The sequence below is a fragment of the Bubalus kerabau genome, chromosome 1 (assembly GCF_029407905.1).
Source record: "Bubalus kerabau isolate K-KA32 ecotype Philippines breed swamp buffalo chromosome 1, PCC_UOA_SB_1v2, whole genome shotgun sequence".
NCBI lineage: Eukaryota > Metazoa > Chordata > Mammalia > Artiodactyla > Bovidae > Bubalus > Bubalus kerabau.
In genome coordinates this window covers 179,105,382-179,126,524 of record NC_073624.1, presented here as the reverse complement: position 1 = coordinate 179,126,524, position 21,143 = coordinate 179,105,382, and the positions used below count along the sequence as shown (strand labels likewise).

Here is a 21,143-nt window from a genome sequence, read left to right as displayed (position 1 = left end):
TCAGTCATAATCCCACAGATAGTAGCTTGGCCTCATTGGCTCCTCAGCCAAGCACAAACACAAAGTTTTGGCCTTTGTTTTAAAGTCTATTTTTTTCCCCCTAAGATAATGTTCTCCATATCTCCTATTTCTTTTACTTTCCATATGCATGAAATATCTTTTCCATCCTTTTACTATCATTCTTTGTGGTTCTTTAGCTCTGAAGTGAGTTTCTTACAAACAGCATAGAGAAGATAGAAGAGCCTTTTTTTTTTTTTTTAACTCAATAAGCCACCCTATGTCTTTAATTGAAACATTTAGCTCATTGGCATTTAAAATATTAATGATAAATATATGCTTATTGACACTTTGTTATCCATTTTCCAGTATTTGTAGTTCTTTTGAAAATATTTGAGATAATACATATGTCATGGGGCTTCCCTAATGGCTCAGTGGTAAAGAAGCTGCCTGCAATGCAGGAGACATGGGTTCAATGCCTGGGTTGGGAAGATCCCCTGGTGGAGGGCAGGGCAACCCACTCCAGTATATTCACCTGGAGAATCCATGGTTGTGGTACACGGGGTCACAAAGAGTGGGACACAGCTGAAGCAACTGAGCATGCATGCATGTACATATATCATCTGAGATGAAATTATTCATAAGTAATCCATGTAGCACCATGAAATTAACCAGACTTTCAAAGTGTTTCTGCTCTTAGGCTAGGAAAAACTTTTTGAAAATAGGAAAGTGGATAATGGGGATAACTGTCTTTTCATCAGAGAGAGGAAAAAGCTTCAAAAAGTGAGTGCACAATTTATTTAAAGTGTAAAAATCAAAGAAACAGAAATTCCAGGAAATAAATAGAAAAAGCAAGCTCAACATCCATAATCTAATCAAAGAATAGGAGTTTTTGTTCCAAAGCTTGAGGTCTTCTTCAAGGATGCTTCTTCAGACCCAGAACAATTTCCCTGTTTATAACTACCATGTGAATGACTCTTTTCAGAGCTCTTTTTATGTCTTTGTTTCTGAGACTGTAGATGAAGGGGTTCAGCATGGGTGTGACCACGGTGTACATCACAGAGGCTGTTGCACTTGAATGAGAGTTGTGGGGAGCAGTAGCAGAGCTAAGGTACACTCCTAGGCTTGAACAATAATATAAGGAGACAACTGAGAGGTGAGATGCACAGATGGAGACTGCTTTATATTTCCCCTGAGGTGATGAGATTCCATGTATGGAGAACATTATCTTAGAGTAAGAGTAAAGGATACCAGCCAGGGGACCACCACCCAACAGCACTGCTGTAAAATACATAATGGTATCATTAAGAAGCGTATCATCACAGGCAAGTTGGACAATGTGCTTGATTTCACAGAAAAAGTGAGGGATTTCCAAATCTGTACAGAAAGACAGCTGTAACACAAGTAAGGTTTCTAACAAGGAAAGCAGGGTACTAATGATCCAGGATAGCAGAACCAAAAGTCCACAGAGTCGAGGGCTCATGATGACTGTGTAGTGCAGGGGGTGGCAGATGGCCACATACCGGTCATAGGCCATCACGGTCAGAAGAAAATCATCCAACACTGCAAAGAGCATGTAAAAATACATCTGACTGATGCAGCCTTCATAGGATATAGCTTTTCTCTGGCTCTGTATATTAATTAACATCTTTAGGATTGTTGTGGTGGTGAAACAGATGTCTACAAAGGACAGGTTGGAGAGGAAGAAGTACATGGGGGTGTGGAGGTGGGAGTCTGAACTGACAGCCAGGATGATGAGCAGGTTTCCAAACCCAGTGATCAGGTACATTAAGAGGAAAAGCCCAAATATAAGGGGCTGTAGCTCTGCTTTCATTGATAATCCCTGAAGAAGAAATTCTGAATTTTGTGTATCATTTCCTGGTATCATGTTGTGGTGTTGATGACTAGGAATGAAAAAAAAAAATTGTGTGAATCATTTTTACCCAAATGGGTATTATTCATTTGAAAATGCTACAATTACCTCTATATCTATCTATACCTACCTATCTACCTATCTATCTATTCATCCATATTTTCATCTGTATTTTTAATGAATCCTCACATTTAAAGGATGTTTTGTAACATCTCTGACTAGGAATTCTGTTAGAGAGAGAGGCATAATACTGACCTAAGTGGAAAAAACAGATCTAAATTGTTAAGGTAGTGCCAGTTAGATTATGATGTGGAGAAAGCTTTCAGATTTTCTCTCAAGGGAAAATGCATTACACAGTTTTAATGAGAAATATTTTTATCCATTTGAGAAATATATGCTGAATACTAGCCATTTTCTAGGTTTAAAATTCTGAGAAAGAAAAGCTAAAAAATAATGATAAAGAATATAAGCACATAAATATCTTATATCATGCCACATGGTGACAGATTCTATGAATAATATAAAAAAGTGTAAAGACAGTGGATGAGGGTGCTTTTTTTTCAAACTGAGACTTCAGAAAGACCTTAAAAATGGAGAAGATAAAGTTATACTAAATGTTGTTAAGATATATCCATCTAAAATAGAGGAACTGACATATGTAAAGCAAGTATGAAGAGACCTAAATGGAGAAGTTGGCAGTAGCACAATAATAGAGGAGGACTTTGACACTCCTTTTACATCATTGCATAGCTCATTGAGACAGAGAATCAACAAGAAACAACAGTTTTATGTTTTCATTAGGTCAGATGGACATGATAGATTTGTACAGAACATTCCATCCAAATGCAGCAGAATATACATTCTTCTCAAGTGCACATGGAACTTTCTCAAGAGTACTGTTTCCCATATGTTGGTAAACAATAGTCTTAATAAATTCAGAAGACTGAAATTTCATGAGTCATTTTCTGATTACAATGGTATGAAACTACAAATCGACTATAGAAGAGAACTGAAAAAAATCAAGAATATATGCAGGCTAAACAACATGCTACTGAACAACTATTGGTCAATTGAGAAATCAAAGGAGTCATTAAGAAAAATATCTGAAGACAAATAAAAATGAAAACGTGGCATATCTAAATCTCTGAGATGAGCAAAAGAATGAGAGGGAAATTTATAAGAACACAGACCTACCTCAAGATACAAGAATGCTCTCAACAAACAATCTAATTTTATATCTAAAGGAAGTAGAAAAAGAAGAAGACACAGCTCAAATTCAATAGAAAGAATGAAATAATAAAAATCAGAGAAGAAATTAATGAAATAAAGACTATAAAAATAGGAATGATTAGTCTTACTAACAGCTGATTCTTTGAAAAGACAAATAAAATTGGCAAACCTGTATTAAATTCACCAAAAAAAAAAATAGAGAGGCAGAAGTTTTTGATTAATAAAATAAGAAATGAAAAAGGAGAAATAGCAGTGAATACATGAGAAATACAAAAGATTATGAATAGCTATAAGTCAACAAATTGGACAACCTAGAAAACATGAACAGAATCTTAGAATTATATGACATTTCATGACTGAATCATAAAAGGATAGAACATTTGAACAGACCTATCATTTAGTACAGATATTCAAGTCAATGTATGGCAAAACCAATACAATATTGTAAAGTAAAATACATAAATTAATTAAATTTTAAAAAGTACAGATATTAAAACAGTAACAAAAAATCTCCCCCAAATCAAAAGTTCTGGACCAGACAGCTTCAGGGGTGAATTCTTTGAAACACTACCTATCCTCCCCAAACTCTGTGAAAAAGTAAAAGAGAGAAAACCATCCTTAATAATTTCATGAGACCAAATTTACCCTGATTCTCAAATCAAACTAGAACAACAATGAGAGCAAAAAAATACAGTGCAATAGATCTGAAGGACATAGAGCAAAAAGCCTCAACAAAATATTAACAAAAGAATACAACAGTTCTTAAAAGGACCACACACCATAAAAAAGTGTTGTCAAGTGGTTTATGTTTCTGGAATGCAAGGATGTTTTAACATCTGTACATTAACATGGAAAATAGCAATAACATAGTGAAGAATAAATATCGTATGATTAGTTCAGTAGATCCAGAAAAAGATGCTGATGTTGAAAGAGAGTTCAAAAGATTCATAAAAACTTTAACCATATAAATTCTCAATAAAGTGGGTATTGAGGGAATTTATCTCAACATAATAAAAACCATATATGACAAACTCACTGCTAACATCATAATCAAAGTTGAAAAACTAGATGCTATCTCTCTAAGATTAGAGAGATGACAAAGGTACCCACTCTTCCTAGTCTTACTCAGTATAGTATTGGAATCCTAGCCAGTGTAATGAGGCAAGAAAATAAAAGACATTTATTTTTTGAAATTGGAAAGGAAGTAAATCTATCATAAATTGCAGATGACATAAATTTTTGTGTAGGAAACTCTAAAGATCCCACCAAATACTATTAGAAATAACAAATGAATACTATGAAGTTATAGGTATAAAATCAATATAAAAAGCTGCAATGTCTATAAGCAATAATGATGAACTAGCAGGAAAAAAAAAAAAAAACCTCGAATACAAACACACTTACAATTGCAACAAGAAAATAAAAATTTAACTCCTAACAACAACAACAACAAAAAGTCAACTCAAAATGGGTTAAACTAATGAATGCAAAACCTGAGAAATCATAAAACTTCTAGAAGACAAAGGCAATACACTCTTTTGCAATATATTGTTAGATACTTATGCTAAGGCAGAAAAAAAAATAATCTAATGGGATTACATTGATTAAAGATCTGCTCAGCAAGGCAAACCATGAATAAAATGAAAGGGCAACCTACTAAATGGGAGATGATCTTCACCAATAATGTATCAGATAAAGGGTTCATATCCAATATTTATAAATAACTCATATAAGTCAGCAATCAAACTACAAGCAACCTAATTCAAAAGTGGGAAGAAGAGCTGAATAGACTTCTCCAAAGAAGACATACAAATGACCATCAGGCACAGGAAAAGATGTCCAACCTCACTAATTTTTAGTGAAATGCAAAGAAAAACCAAAATGAGGTATCACCTCTGGCACATTAGGAAGACTATTACCACAGATGTATAGAACAGCCTTTTGGACTCTGGGAGAGGGAGAGAGGGGGATGATTTGGGAGAATGGCATTGAAACATGTACAATATCATATAAGAAATGAATCGCCAGTCCAGATTCAATGCAGGATACAGGATGCTTGGGGCTGGTACACTGGGATGACCCAGAAGGATGGTATGGGGAGGGAGATGGGAGGGGGGTTCAGGATTGGGAACACTTGTACACCTGTGGCGGATTCATGTTGATGTATGGCAAAACCAATACAATATTGTAAAGTAATTAGCCTCCAATTAAAGTAAGTAAATTTTAAAAAAGTCTAGAAATAATGTGTTAAAGAGGATGAAGACCATAGGTAACCCTTATGCACTGTTGGTAGGAATATAAATTGGTGGTGCCAGTATTGAAAAACAGTGTGGAAATTCCTCAAAATTTAAAAATAAAACTGACATATCATCCAAAAATTCCACTTCTGAATATTTTACCCACACTGCCCAAAATTTCCACTGATTTGAAAAGAGGTATGCACACCAATGTTCATTGCAGTATTATTGAAAACAACTAAAATATGGAAGCAGCCATTTATAGATGAATGGATAAAGAAGATGTGGTAGGTGTCTACCATGGAATACTATTCAGTCAAAATAAGTCTTACCATTTTGGACAAATGTTCATCTAAACTAGGAGGCATGATGGAAGGAAATAACTCTAACAAACACTTAGATACAGAGAACACAGTAGTTGTCGCAGGGAGCATTGGGGGAACTGTGTAGTGAAGGATGGAAAATGAACTTTTGGTGGTAAGCACACTGTAGTAGAAGTCAATGATATTCACATGAAACTTATGCAACGTTTTAAACCAATGTTACCTCAGTAAATAAAAGAATGTAGAAACAATATTCAAATTCCAGTTGGTAAGCCTCTCATGGATATTTAAACATGGAGATCCATATTTGTATGACCATTTTGTGTCCTGTATTTAAGAAAACATAAAAGTCAATTTAAAAACAGAGGAGAGATCTACACATCAGTAGGTGAAAAGATCTAGAATACTCACGTGGTTCCTGAGAAATTGTGATGAGAAAAAAATTTTTTATTGGTTCTGGCAATATTCGAACCCCAGTTATATCTCATCAATGCCCAGAATACCTAATAAATCAGGAAGAACATATGCACAATTTAATCTCCAGAGAAACAAACAACATTTTACAATGTTATGACCCTTTACTGATTAAACATTCCATTAGAGTAATGGTCGTAGGAAATAAAGTCTCAACTTAAAACAGAAAATATACAAGGTACAATAACCATTGTACATTAAAAAAATGAAATGGTGAAATATTTTTTAAAATGATACCATATGAAAAGACTCTGGGCACTTGAAAACTGAGTTTTGATTCTTGGATGTACCACATATTGGCTTTTTTTTTTTTTTTTTTTTTTGTCATGGGGGTGGTCAATGGAACCATTATAAATGCTAACGTTCTCTTTTACGTGGTAAGAAAGTAGTGCACACTGTCTGGAGGTGCTCAACAGATTTATTCAATAAGTAAATAGAATAGTTCCTTCCTGTTAACAAATGAATGGTTATCACTGCCAATGAGACGAACTTGATTTTTTCCCCAACGTTTCAAGTGTCACTGTTGCTTCCCCACCTTTCAGTAATGAAATAGTTGTAAAGTAGAGCTTGTTAGCATAACTCTTTTTCATATTAGGTACAATTTGTTATCCATATGGATATCCAACATGAGGAACATCTGTGCAAACAAATATCCACCTCCCTTAGTCTGTTTCTAATCAACACACAAACATACTCAAACATAAACATGATACATGGACAAACATGAAAATAAAAGATGCAAAACATGAAAATATTTACAGAATATGCAATCAACAAAGGATTAGTCTCCAAAATTTAATAACAGTTTGTGTGGCTCAATATAATAAAAACAAACTATCTAATCAAAAAATGAGTCTTTCTAGTAAACAAATGCTCAAATACATCCCATCTTAAGCACTTAAAAAATGCCTTTAGTTCACTGGACAAGACTCTGAACCTAATATTCTATAATACAACTCCCCTTAACTGTAAATATCCTCATCCATGGTCTAATTTTACTGGAACTACACTATGCCTCGAATTCCTTCTTCATTCTCACTCAGCTGAACTTTCTATTCCATGAGTTAGCTGCAATGATACTCCTTGTATTTCTAAGTTCAGAAGACACTTCTCTTTTTACTACATTAAATGAATTAATTATAGGTTAATTAGTCTCTCTAGCATAGACACATGACAATCTCTTGTCTCAGGGCTAGAGTGGTCTGGTTCTTATGTGAGCTTAGGTAAAAGTCAGGTTCATTTCTCTCTGAACCTTTTTTCTTCACCTACTTATTGAGTTCTCAGATGTACCTGGATAATGTCTCTAAGAGAAAAATCTGTATGGTTGTCTGAATTGCTGTCTGGATGATCAGCAATGGAGACAGAAGCTCTGTTTCCAGACAAGCCAACAGGAAGGAGCAAAGCATTGGTTCCTGAGCTATGATAAGACTCCAAAAGCAACTCTCCAGCACCAGGAATGCATGCACTAAGGAATTACAGCAGAGGAGATAGTTATAGCTCCCTAGGCTGCTCCTTAGGCACTGTTTCCATTGTTGCCCCAACTTCAGAGTTAATAATTTCCCTGTGGGACGCTGATCTGAACACAAAGAAAATGATTCCTATTGAGTCTCTGTTCCCAAGAGACCAGATTAGTAGAAATCAGGTGACTCCAGTCTATTCTTAGTTCTCCATGAACTCTCTTGCCTTCCAGGAGTCTCACCTCATTACACCTAATCTCAACCTTGATCTAATGTTTTCTCCAAATCTGAGAATGATAACCTGTGCTTATTAGGTCCCATGGAATTTCAAAACATTGACTTGTGAGGGGATGTTTCCCAATAACTCTAGAAAATTAGTATTTACCTCTTCAACAAAAAGCCTATACATGCATAAATGAACCAAATGTAAAACAGCTAGTTGGTTAAAACAACAACAACAACAACAAAACTAAAAGCCCTTTTTGCTTTTTTAAATGAATGTGAAGAAAAATGGCTGTAGAAATACTAGTATTATACAAAAGGAAAGGACTCCCATAGACAATTTATGATGGAGAAAGTACATATCTAACAAACTCACAAATATATTCACCTTCACAGATAATGAAATAATTTGAAAGTAAAGGTCATTACCATGTCTGCTTTGATATAGTATATAATTTTCTTTCATGTGAATACCCACACTGAGAGGATACCATGAGAAATATATTTAATGAAATGCTATTGCAAGAGAATACTTTCAAGAATTCTTTGGTTTGTGTTTCTCATTAATATACAGTCAATTATGCACCATCTTTTCAAATAAAAAGAATGCCATCACTTCACTGTGTATTCCCTCCTCTCCTAATAAGGATATTTCTCTACTCCAGTTAATTATGAAGATCCTTGGACTTATTTTCCACTTTTACCAGAAGCACTTTACATCCCCCATTCTATCTTCTAATTGGGCTTCCAAGGTGGCACTAGTGGTAAAAAAAACCCTCCTGCCAATGCAGCAGTTGTAAGAGAGGCAGGTTCGATACTTGGGTCAGGAAGATCCCCTGAGGAGGGCATGGTAACCCACTCCAGCATTCTCCTGGACAAAGGAGTCTGGTGGGCTACATTCTGCAGGGTCAAAAGAGTCAGACACAACTGAAGTGACTTAACACACACTTCAATTTAATTTTCAACATTGACCTTGCCTTGCTGAGTACAGTATTCACTTCTTTCTTAGCCATCATAAATAAATAAATTAATTAATGAGGGAAACAAACAACCAATCACAGTGAATTGGAGGCCATAGTTTAGGGAGGATTGGCTCAGGTAAACATTCTTGGTTTTCTTTCTCTCTGATTCACTCCTACAGTGTCTACGGGGCTTTCAGACTCAAGGATTGTGATCTCTGAGAGGACAGTCTCCAGGAGGAATCACAAATTCCCCCTGGATGGTTTGATGGTAGAGGTTGAAATCTTTCCCCTGGCAAGATGGCAGGAAGGAGTGAAATGCCGGTCTCTGAGTCAGGCTTTGAACACCCCAAAGAAACAATGGTGTCCCATTAAGCCCTGAATTTGCAACTATGAAGACTTTTGCTCCCTATATCTGTTCAGTAGGCACATATTCCTCTTGTTACTCCAAATTATAAGTACAGATGTTCACTTCACTCTTCTTTCCCCACTTTGAGGTGTCTCTCTTCTCACTGGGATGTTCAGACTTGGGGTAGAGGAGATGGGAGTCATATGAAACTTTCTTTCCTTACCCTGTTCAATGGGATTCCCAGGTGGCACTGGTTTCCTTGGTGGTTAAAAAGGTAAAGAATCCGCCTGCAACGCAGAAGACCTGGATTCATTCCCTGGTTGGGAAGATCCCCTGGAGAGGGGAATGGCTACACAGCCCAGTATTCTGACCTGCAGAATTCCCATGGATAGGGGAGCCTGGCTGCCTACAGTCCACGGGGTCTCAAAGAGTCAGACACACTGAGCAACTTTCACTTTCACTCCCACATGTCGCTAGTGGTAAAGAACCCACTGTCAATGCAGGAGACATAAGAGACACCGGGTTGGATCCCTGGGTCGGGAAGATCCCCTGGAGGAGGGCATGGCAACACACTTCAGTATTCTTGCCTGGAGAATCCCATGGACAGAGGAGCCTAGCAGGCTACAGTCCGTGGGTGTCACAAAGAGTCGGACTCCCATCACTGGGTCAGTGATGCCATCCAACCACCTCATCCTCTATTAATCTCTTCTCTTCCTGCCCTCAATCTTTCCCAGCATCAGGGGCTTTTCCAATGAGTCAGCTCTTCACATCAGGTGACCAAAATATTGGGCCTTCAGCATCAGTCCTCCCATGAATATTCAGGGCTGATTTTCTTTAGGATGAAAGAAAATCATTTCTTTTTGATCTCCTGGCAGTCCAAGGGACTGCATCAATTCTTTGGCCCTCAATCTCATTTAAGACAACTTACTTATGACAAACTCATAAGCTATGTTATGTTAACCTAAGCTATGTTAACCTAGATAAAAAGAGACACTGATGTATAGAACAGTCTTATGGACTCTGTGGGAGAGGGAGAGGGTGGGAAGATTTGGGAGAATGGCATTGAAACATGTGTAATATCATGTATGAAATAAAAAAAATAAAAATAAAAACTGTAACAACAACAACAAAAAAATATATAAAATAAAAATGGATGAACTGTCCATAGTTTGGTTTTATAGAGACGAGCACTACACCCAGGCACAGGATCATGGGTGAGCCTTAGAAGTACCATATAGAGCTGTTGCTGCTCCTGCTACTAAGTTCCTGCAGTCGTATCCGACTCTGCATGACCCCACTGACGGCAGCCCACTGGGCTCCTCTGTCCCTGGGATTCTCCAGGCAAAAATACTGGAGTGGGTTGCCATTACCTTCTCCAACTGTATAGAGACTGAAAGCTAATTACAGAGACTGGCAGCTAATTACAGACTCATAAGAAATCTAGTATAACTTGGAACAACTCCAAACCATACCATCTCATTTGATAATAAATACATTATGTTTTAATATTTTATTTTATGATGGATAGTTACTCAGCCTGATAACAAATATAATCATCAGTGGAACGATATTAAGAGCAAAGATAATAATCTGTTGCTTGTTATATTTCACTGTGTTCTAACATTTGCAAATGGCATTTCCGATTACTCTCATCAAACTTTTTTCTCCTACACAACTCTATTAAAAAGTGACTTCAGTGCTTGGGGCTGGTGACTGGGATGACCCAGAGGGATGGTATGGGGAGGGAGGTGGGAGGGGGGTTCAGGATGGGGAACACATGTACACCCGTGGTGGATGCATTTTGATATATGGCAAAACAAATACAATATTGTAAAGTAAAAAATAATAATAATAAAAAAAATAAAAGTGACTTCACTGATGTTCCTTTCCTGATACCCAGGAGAGCTTGCAAGAACATGCATGTTTGTGTACAAAACAGGCTGACCCTAGGTCTTATGTCTATACAGGAAAGCACATTCTTATGATTCAGTTTTGATAGTTGAAGGAATTGCTTTGTGTATGTGAGATAAATAGTGAATGATACTGCCCATTCACTGCTTACTTTGTTTCTGACAACATTTAGAATGGATGCTAAGTTTTATTTAGAACAATGGAAAAAGTAATAGCTGTAGGCATCACCTGAAATTTTTAAGTAGGATGAGTGAGATAATTCAATAAGAAAAAATAAAAACAGGTTCATCAATCACCTTATACATTTACACTGATATTTCATACTTTAATGAATATACATACAGCTTAAAATAAATAGCATGCGTAATAATACAAAGTATAATTTAAAATTTGTTTAATTATATACAATGCCATCTCTGATTCATGTTAAATCATATGACTCTGACTAAGTTATAATATGGCTGAAGATCATATTAAGTCAATTGATTTATTTCAGTTTCTGTTTCTGTGTAGACTACACTGGCAGATCTGTATTTGATAATCAGCTTTGCTAATGACTATGGTAGGGAATGTGTATCTAGAGTCTGATAAGAGAATAGAATCCTATTCAGGAGAATAAAACCCAATGACCTTTTATAAAATAGATGGTTATGTTAAGGTCTACATTATCAGGAACACCAGTTCAGGCCATAAAAAGGAATGATGGACCCAGAAGTGAAAAACTGTAGTCTCAGGTTTTTCCTCTCCCACAATGTTATAAAGATGAACTCTGTAGTTTAGTTTTCTTTATGATGAAGTGGTAACTCGTGACTATTCTTCTAGCAAAACTAAGATACATCACCTGGGATGGTATTTGTCATTTTAAAAGAAATTGTTCTTAATAAACCCAAACAGTTTCATGAGATAAATGAGAATTTCCAAATTTTTGATATCAAAGCTTGGGGATAAAGTAGGAAAAATAGGAATAAAGAACAGAAGGAAAGAAAAATGGTTGGATATCTGACAGAGAAGAGTAATTAAGTGAGTAATTAAATTGTGTATAGTAGTTGGAAAAAAATGAGAATTCTAGGAAATAAATAACAGGGCAACTCATACTTCCAAAGTCTGATTTAAAAAATCACAACTACTAACTCTGAGACTTTGAGATCTGCAATCTTGGGCACTTCTTCAAATCCAGAATAATTGACCTTTTTAGACTTGCCATCACAAAGAATCTTTTCAGAGCTCCCTTTATGTCTTTATTTCTCAGACTGTAGATAAAGGGGTTCAGCATGGGTGTGACCACAGTGTACATCACCGAGGCTGTTGCACTTGAGTGTGAGCTGTGGGTAGCAGGAGAGCTAAGGTACACTCCTAGGCTCGTACAAAAGAATAAGGAGACGACTGAGAGGTGAGATGCACAGGTGGAAAATGCTTTATACTTCCCCTGAACTGATGAGATTCTGCATATACAGGAAACTATCTTTGAGTAAGAATAAAGGATACCAGCCAGGGGACCACCACCCAGAAGTACAACTGTAAGATACATTACCATATTATTAAGAAAGGTGTCAGAACAGGCAAGTTGGGTTATCTGACTGAGGTCACAAAAAAAGTCAGGGATTTCCACAACAGTGCAAAAAGAAAGCTGTAACAAAATTAAACTTTGTAACAAGGAATTCAGGACACTGATGGTCCAGGACACCAGAACCAGCAGAAAGCAGAGCCGAGGGTTCATAATGACCATGTAGTGCAGGGGGTGACAGATGGCCACAAAGTGGTCATAGGCCATCACTGTGAGGAGGAAGATGTCCAATAATGCAGAGAGTAGGAAAAAATAAATTTGTGTGATGCAGCCTTCATAGGTTATAACTTTGCTCTGGGTCTGGATGTTCCACAACATCTTTGGGATAGTGGTAGAGGTGAAACAGATGTCTACAAAGGACAGGTTGGAGAGGAAGAAGTACATGGGGGTATGTAGGTGGGCATCTGAGCTGACTGCCAGCATGATGAGCAGGTTTCCAAAGACGGTGATCAGGTACATGGAGAGGAACAGTCCAAATATGAGGGGCTGCAGTTCTGGTTCCTGTGAGAATCCCAGAAGAAGAAACTCTGAAATTTCTGTATCATTCCCTAATTCCATGCAGTAGAAGTGACTGCCTGGAAACAAAAAAACAAATGACATGACTAGTTTTATCTGAAATTGGAATTGTAACAATGTTGAAATTCTGCAATTTTGCATTCAAAAATTAAAATCCATAATTTTTGTATGAAAATTTCTCCTTCAAGAGATCCCCTGTGCCATCTCTGAGCACCAACTTCTGGCCCATATTCAGCCTCCTCCCCAAATGGTCATGTATTGGGGAGTTTAGATGAGAAATTCTCCCATGTTTTGGGGACTATAAATTGAGGACTGACCTACTTCTAGATAAAGAGCATACTGTCCTGAGAGATAGTTGCTATGAGGAAAGCGATCTAGTATGAAGAAGAAAGTTAATGGGGGGGGGGGTATTATGCTTTATTTTCTTGGGCTCCAAAATCACTATGGATGGTGACTGCTATGGAATTAAAGGATGCCTGCTCCTTGGAAGAAAAGCTATGACAAACTTAGATAGCATATTAAAAAGCAGAGACATCACTTTGCTGACAAAGGTCCTTATAGTCAAAACTATTGTTTCTCCAGTAGTCATGTACAGATGCGAGAGTTGGACTGTAAAGAAGGCTGAAGGCCAAAGAATTGATGCTTTTGAACTGTGGTGTTGGAGAAGACTCCTGAGAGTCCCTTGGACTGCAAGATCAGACCAGTCAATCCTAAAGGAAGTCAGCCCTGAATATTCATTGGAAGGACTGATGCTGAAGCTGAAGCCCCAATCCTTTATCTATCTGATGCAAAGAGCTGACTCTGCAAAAAACCCTGATGCTGGGAAAGATTGAGGGCAGGAGGAGGAGAGGGCCACAGAGGATGAGACGGTTGGATGGCATCACCTGACTCAATGGACATGAGTTCGAGCAAACTTCAGGAAATGGCGAAGTATGGGGAAGTTTGATGTGCTTCAGTCCATGGTGTTGCAAAGAATTGAACATGTCTGAGTGAACAACAACAACAAAAATATTTTATGGAGTGTTCAGATAGTCCACCAAACATCTGAACAGAGACCTCATGGAAGTGAGGGCCGGAGATGTGAGGTTATCTGAAGGAAATGTGTGTGGTGGACAGAGATAGTCCCAAGGTGAAAGGACCTGAAAAGGTATTTGTTTTAGAAAATCAAGTTTGAAAGGAAGCTTTTGTATCCACAGGAAAGTCCATTAGGTAGAGTGATGAGAAATAGTATCAGAAAATTTGGAGATAGCCAGAGGCCTCCTTGCAATGATCAGGCTATTCTCAATCTCAGGCACACAATTAGGAAAACAATGTCACAAGCCAAGCTGTCAACATTAGATTATCTTTCCTCCTTAAGTGTAGTTAAGTTCAGTCACTCAGTCGTGTCCGACTCTTTGCGACCCCATGAATTGCAGCACGCCAGGCCTCCCTGTCCATCACCAACTTCCGGAGTTCACCCAAACTCATGTCCATAGAGTCGGTGATGCCATCCAGCCATCTCATTCTTTGTCGTCCCCTTCTCCTCCTGTCCCCAATCCCTCCCAGCATCAGGGTCTTTTCCAATGAGTCAACTCTTCACATCAGGTGGCCAAAGTATTGGAGTTTCAGCTTTAGCATCAGTCCTTCCAAAGAACACCCCGGTCTAATCTCCTTTAGGATGGACTGGTTGGATCTCCTTGCACGACTCTCAAGAGTCTTCTCCAACACCACAGTTCAAAAGCATCAATTCTTCGGTGCTCAGCTTTCTTCACAGTCCAACTTTCACATCCATACATGACCACTGGAAAAACCATAGCCTTGACTAGACGGACCTTTGTTGGCAAAGTAATGTCTCTGCTTTTGAATATGCTATCTAGGTTGGTCATAACTTTCCTTCCAAGGAGTAAGTGTCTTTTAATTTCATGGCTGCAATCACCATCTGCAGTGATTTTGGAGCCCCAAAAATAATGTCTGACACTGTTTCCACTGTTTCCCCATCTATTTCCCATGAAGTGATGGGACTAGATGCCATAATCTTCGTTTTCTGAATGTTGAGCTTTAAGTCAACTTTTTCACTCTCCTCTTTCACTTTCATCAAGAGGCTTTTGAGTTCCTCTTTACTTTCTGCCATAAGGGTGGTGTCATCTGCATATCTGAGGTTATTGATACTTCTCCCGTCAATCTTATTAAGTTTAGTAATAGTACCTAAAATCCAATACTGTTTTTGCAGACTCAGGTCTTTGCATCAGATAGCCAAAGGATTGGAGCTTCAGCTTCAATAGTACCTAAATGCCCTGGACAGATAAAACAGGGCTCTATTTAAATATGACAATTTTGTCTTCAGCCTGGCTTGCTGTAGGAGTGGGATAGGGGTAGGGGAGGGTGGTTCAAGAGGGAGGTGATACACACACACACACACACACACACACGTATATAAAAGTGAAAAGTGAAAGTGAAAGTCACTCAGTTGTGTCTGACCCTTTGCAACCCCATGGGCTATAGAGTCCATGGAACTCTCCATACCAGAATACGGGAGTGGGTAGCCTTTCCCTTCTCCACAAGATCTTTCCAACCCAGGGATCAAAGCCAGGTCTTCCACATTGCAGGCAGATTCTTTACAAGCTGAGCCACAAGGAAAGCCCAAGAATACTGGAGTGGGCTGAAGCCTATCCCTTCTCCAGTGGATATTCTCGACCCAGGAATTGAACTGGGGTCTCCTGCATTGCAGGCAGATTCTTTATCAACTGCTATCAGGGAAGTCCGTCTTATATAACTATGGCTGATTTGCAATGTTGTCTGGCAGAAACCAAAACAACATTGTAAACCAATTTTCCTCTGATTAATAAAAAGACTCCATCTTATTTTTTAGACTGAATATGGAATGAGTGAATTTAACTCAGATGACCATTATATATACTACTGTGGTAAAGAATTCCTTAGAAGAAATGGAGTAGCCATCATAGTCAAAAAAGAGTCCGAAATGTAGTACTTGGGTGCAATCTCAAAAACAACAGAATGATCTCTGCTCATTTCCAAATCAAACCATTCAATTTCACAGTAATCCAAGTCTATGTCCCAACCTGTAATGCTGTAGAAGCTGGAGCTGAATTGTTCTATTAAGACCTACAAGACCGTCTAGAACTAACACCCAAAAAAGATGTCTTTTTAAAACATTATAGGGGACTGGAATGCAAAAAGTAGGAAGTCAAGAAACACCTGGAATAACAGGGAAATTTGGCCTTGGAGTACAGAATGAAGCTAATAGAATTTTGCCAAGAGAACACACTGGTCATAATAAACACCCTCTTCCAACAACATAAGAGAAGACTCTACACATGGACATCACCAGATGGTCAATACCAAAATCAGATTGATTATATTCTTTGCAGCCAAAGATGGAGAAGCTCTATACAGTTGGCAAAAACAAAACTGGGAGCGGACTGTGGCTCAGATCATGAACTCCTTATTGCCAAATTCAGACTTAAATTGGAGAAAGTAGGGAAAACCACTAGACCATTCATGTATGACTTAAACCCGTTATGATAATACAGTGGAAGTGACAAATAGATTCAAGAGATTAGATCTGATAGAGTGCCTGAAGAACTATGGATGAAGGTTCATGACATTGTACAAGAGGCAGTGATCAAGACCATCACCAAGAAAAAGTAATGACAAAAGGCAAAATGGTTGTCTGAGGAGGCCTTACAAATAGCTATGAAGAGAAGAGAAGTAAAAGGCAAAGGAGAAATGGAAAGATACACCCATTTGAATGCAGAGTTCCAAAGAATAGCAAGGAGAGATAAGAAAGCCTTCCTCAGTGATAAGTGCAAAGAAATAGAGGGAAACAATAGAATGGGAAAGACTAGGGATCTCTTCAAGAAAATTAGAGATGTCAAGGAAACTTTTTATGCAAAGATGGGCACAATAAAGGACAAAAATTGTATGGACCTAACAGAAGCAGAAGATGTTAAGAAGAGGTAGCAAGAATACACAGAAGAACTGTACAAAAAAGATCTTCATGACCCAGATAACTACAATGGTGTGATCATGCACCTAGCCAGCCATCCTGGAATGTGAAGTCAAGTGGGCCTTAGGAAGCATCACTATGAACAAAGCTAGTGGAGGTGATGGAATTCCAGTTGAGCTATGCCACAGCCTGAAGGATGATGCTGTGAAAGTGCTGCACTCAATTTGCCAGCAAATTTGGAAAACTCAGCAGTGGCCGTGGGACTGGAAAAGGTCAGTTTTCATTCCAATCCCAAAGAAAGGCAATGCCAAAGAATGCTCAAACTACTGCACAATTGCACTCATCTCACACACTAGCAAAGTAATGCTCAAAATTCTCCAAGCCAGGCTTCAACAGTACATGAACATGAACTTCCAGATGTTCAAGCTGGATTTAGAAAAACCAGATGAGCCAGCGATCAAATTGCCAACATCTGATGCATCATCAAAAAAGCAAGAGAGGATGGTATGGGGAGGAAGGAGGGAGGGGGGTTCAGGATGGGCAACACGCATATACCTGTGGGGGATTCATGTTGATGTATGGCAAAACCAATACAATATTGTAAATTAATTAATCTCCAATTAAAATAAATAAATTTATGTTAAAAAAATCAAGAGAGTTCCAAAAAAACATCTACATCTGCTTTATCGACTACACAAAAGTCTTTGACTGTGTGGATCACAATAAACTGTGGAAAGTTTTTCAAGAGATGGGAATACCAGATGACTTTACCTGCTTCCTGAGAAATCTGTATTCAGGTTCAGATCAGATCAGTCATTCAGTCGTGTCCAACTCTTTCCGACCCTGTGAATCGCAGCACGCCAGGCCTCCCTGTCAATCACCAACTCCCGGAGTTTACTCAGACTCAAGTCCATCAAGTCAGTGATGCCATCCAGCCATCTCATCCTCTGTCGTCCCCTTCTCCTCCTGCCCCCAATCCCTCCCAGCATCAGAGTCTTTTCCAGTGAGTCAACTCTTTGCATGAGGTGGCCAAAGTCCTGGAGTTTCAGCTTTAGCATCATTCCTTCCAAAGAAATCCCAGGGCTGATCTCCTTCAGAATGGACTGGTTGGATCTCCTTGCAGTCCAAGGGACTCTCAAGAGTCTTCTCCAACACCACAGTTCAGGAAGCAACAATTAGAACTGGATATGGAACAACAGACTGGTTCCAAGTTGGGAAAGGAGTACAGTACGTCAAGGTTGTGTATTGTTACCCTGCTTATTAAACTTATATGCAAAGTATATCGTGAGAAATGCTGGTTGGGATGAAGCACAAGCTGGAATTAAGATTTCTGGGAGAAATATCAATAACCTCAGATATGCAGATCACATCACACTTATGGTAGAAAGCAAAGAAGAACTAAAGAACCTTTTGATGAAAGTGAAAGAGGAAAGTGAAAAAGTTGGCTTAAAACTAAGATCATGGCATCCAGTCCCATCACTTCATTTCAAATAGATGGGGAAACAATTGAAACAGTGACATACTTTATTTTTTGGGGGTCCCAAATCACTGCAGATGGTGACTTAAACCATGAGATTAAAAGATGCTTACTCCTTGGAAGGAAAGTTATGACCAACCTAGATAGCATATTCAAACGCAGAGACATTACTTTGCCAACAAAGGTCCCTCTAGTCAGAGCTATGGTGTTTCCAGTGGTCATGTATGGATGTGAGAGTTGGACTATAAAGAAAGCTGAGTGCTGAAGAATTGATGCTTTTGAAGTGTGATGTTGGAGAAGATTCTTGAGAGTCCCTTGGACTGCAAGGAGATCAAACCAGTCAATCCTAAAGGAGATTAGTCCTGAGTGTTCATTGGAAGGACTGATATTGAAGCTGAAACTCCAATACTTTGGCCACCTGATGCAAAGAACTGACTCATTGGAAAAGACCCTGATGCTGAGAAAAATTGAAGGTGGTAGGAGAAGTGTCAACAGAAGATGAGATGGTTGGATGGCATCACTGACTCAAGGGACTTGAATTTGACTAAACTCTGGGAGTTGGTGATGGACAGGGAAGCCTGACATGCTGCAGTGCATGGGGTCGCAAATAGTTGGACACGACTGAGCTACTGAACTGAACTGATATCATCTATATGAATCTTCTTTTTTAAAACATTTCCACAAAAAGATACTCTCTTACAATTATTTACACAGTAAGGTTATCAGTGTGTAATTTTAATTTAATTCCATATCTTATATTCTCTGCTAGACTGTGAGTGTCATGAGCCATGTATCAGTGTCACACATAATCCTTAACACCCCATGCTTAGTTTAGTTGGAAACAGTAGCTGAATAAATATATATTGCATAAAGGGATGAAAGAATGTGTTCTCACAGACATTGCCTATGATGAGAAAACAAAATTAAGCTGGGAAACAGTAACGTAGAGATGGAAGACATGCTGGAGGAATGTTTTTTATATTTATCGGAGGCTCAGACCTGTTACAGCTACAGTCTATGCAGTTTGTAAGACCAAAACAGAATACAGTAAAACACAAAAGAAAATATCAGGATGTGTCATATGTGGTAAATGTTTTTGGTTTTCTTTGTTTAGCTTCCCTGTGTGTTTGTATGTGTGTGCATGCATAGGTGCATACATGCGTATTTATTCCTTATCTGTACACACATACTAGATCATATGTAAATCTCCTTTTTTACTCTGCCTGCGAGGATGTGAAGTCACTTCAGTCATGTCTGACTCTGCAATCCTTTGGACTGTAGCCTGCCACTCTCCTTTGTACACGGGATTCTCCAAGCAAGAATATGGGAGTGGGTAGCCACGCCCTCCTCCAGGGGATCTTCCTGACTCAGCGATTGAACCCATGCATCTTACATCTCCTGCATTGGCAGGTGGGTTCTTTACCACTTGGGCCACCTGTTTTACTCTAGGACACAGTCAAAAACATTTCTTTTTTTTCTTTCTTTTTTTCTCTTTTAATTTTATTTTATTTTTAAACTTTACATAGTTGTATTAGTTTTGCCAAATATCAAAATGAATCCACCACAGGTATACATGTGTTCCTCATCCTGAAACATTTCTTATCCACTGCAGTAAACACAAGAATAGTTTTGAAAGAAGCCTAGTTCCTGCTAAGAGAGAAACAATAAAAATAAAGAGCTCAGCAGAAGAATCAGTTTGCAGAGAAAACATGAAGCAGTGTGCATGTTAAAGTGACCCCAGACCCAAGGAACCACACACTCACTGCATCTTTATTCCTCCACTGTGTTATTACAGTATCCATCTCATTCCCCTGGGTGTGGGAATTAATTATTCCTGTCTTTTCTGTGTTTGAGTGCATTTATTACTTTTAAAATTATGAGCTTTCTAGGTGGCTCAGTCAGTAAAGCATCCTCCTGCAATTCAGGAAACCCAGATCTTATCCTTGAGTCAGGAAGATCCCTTGGAGAAGAAAATAGCAACCCGCTCCAGTATTCTTGCCTGGGAAATCCCATGGACAGAGGAGTCTGATGGGCTATAGTCCATGAGGTCACAAAAGTCAGATGCAACTTAGGGACTGAAACACCACCATTTTTTTTTAAATTTAATTTTATTTTTAAACTTTACATAACTGTATTAGTTTTGCCAAATATCAAAATGAATCCGCCATAGGTATACATGTGTTCCCCATCCTGAACCCTCCTCCCTCCTCCCTCCCCATTCCATCCTTCTGGGTCGTCCCAGTGCACCAGCCCCAAGCATCCAGTATCGTGCCCAGAGATAAATCCACGCACATATGAACACCACCATTTTTAATACGGTCCAATAGTGGATGAAGCTGGCTCTTTTCTCTCTCTCTATCTTTTTTTTTTTTTTTTTCTGTTGCATCTTTCTTTGTTATTCTTGGGTTTTGTATTTTGATCTCTCTTTTTTTTTTTAAATTTTATTTTATTTTTAAACTTTACATAATTGTATTAGTTTTGCCAAATATCAAAATGAATCCGCCACAGGTATACATTTTGATCTCTTTTTGACAAACCTGTTGGTCACATTCTACTTTTGATTCTGATTCCTATCCCAAAGATAAAGTCCTCCCCCACAAAATATGCT

The 21,143-nt window shown here is 38.3% G+C and overlaps 1 protein-coding gene and 1 pseudogene across 1 annotated transcript; both read right to left on the bottom strand.

Annotated features, from left to right (window-relative positions):
* Positions 1 to 913: 913 nt before the first annotated feature.
* On the bottom strand, positions 914 to 1,959 carry LOC129624577 (olfactory receptor 7A17-like; annotated as a pseudogene).
* A 10,199-nt stretch (positions 1,960 to 12,158) lies between these two features.
* On the bottom strand, positions 12,159 to 13,253 carry LOC129624564 (olfactory receptor-like protein OLF4). The gene has a single exon (XM_055542635.1). It carries the CDS (start codon positions 13,251 to 13,253, stop codon positions 12,159 to 12,161), a length of 1,095 nt encoding a protein of 364 aa, XP_055398610.1.
* Positions 13,254 to 21,143: the final 7,890 nt, after the last annotated feature.

Bases quoted from the DNA above. Each gene is read 5' to 3' on its own strand.
- LOC129624564 (XM_055542635.1), bottom strand. From the start codon at position 13,253: ATGCAAAATTGCAGAATTTCAACATTGTTACAATTCCAATTTCAGATA.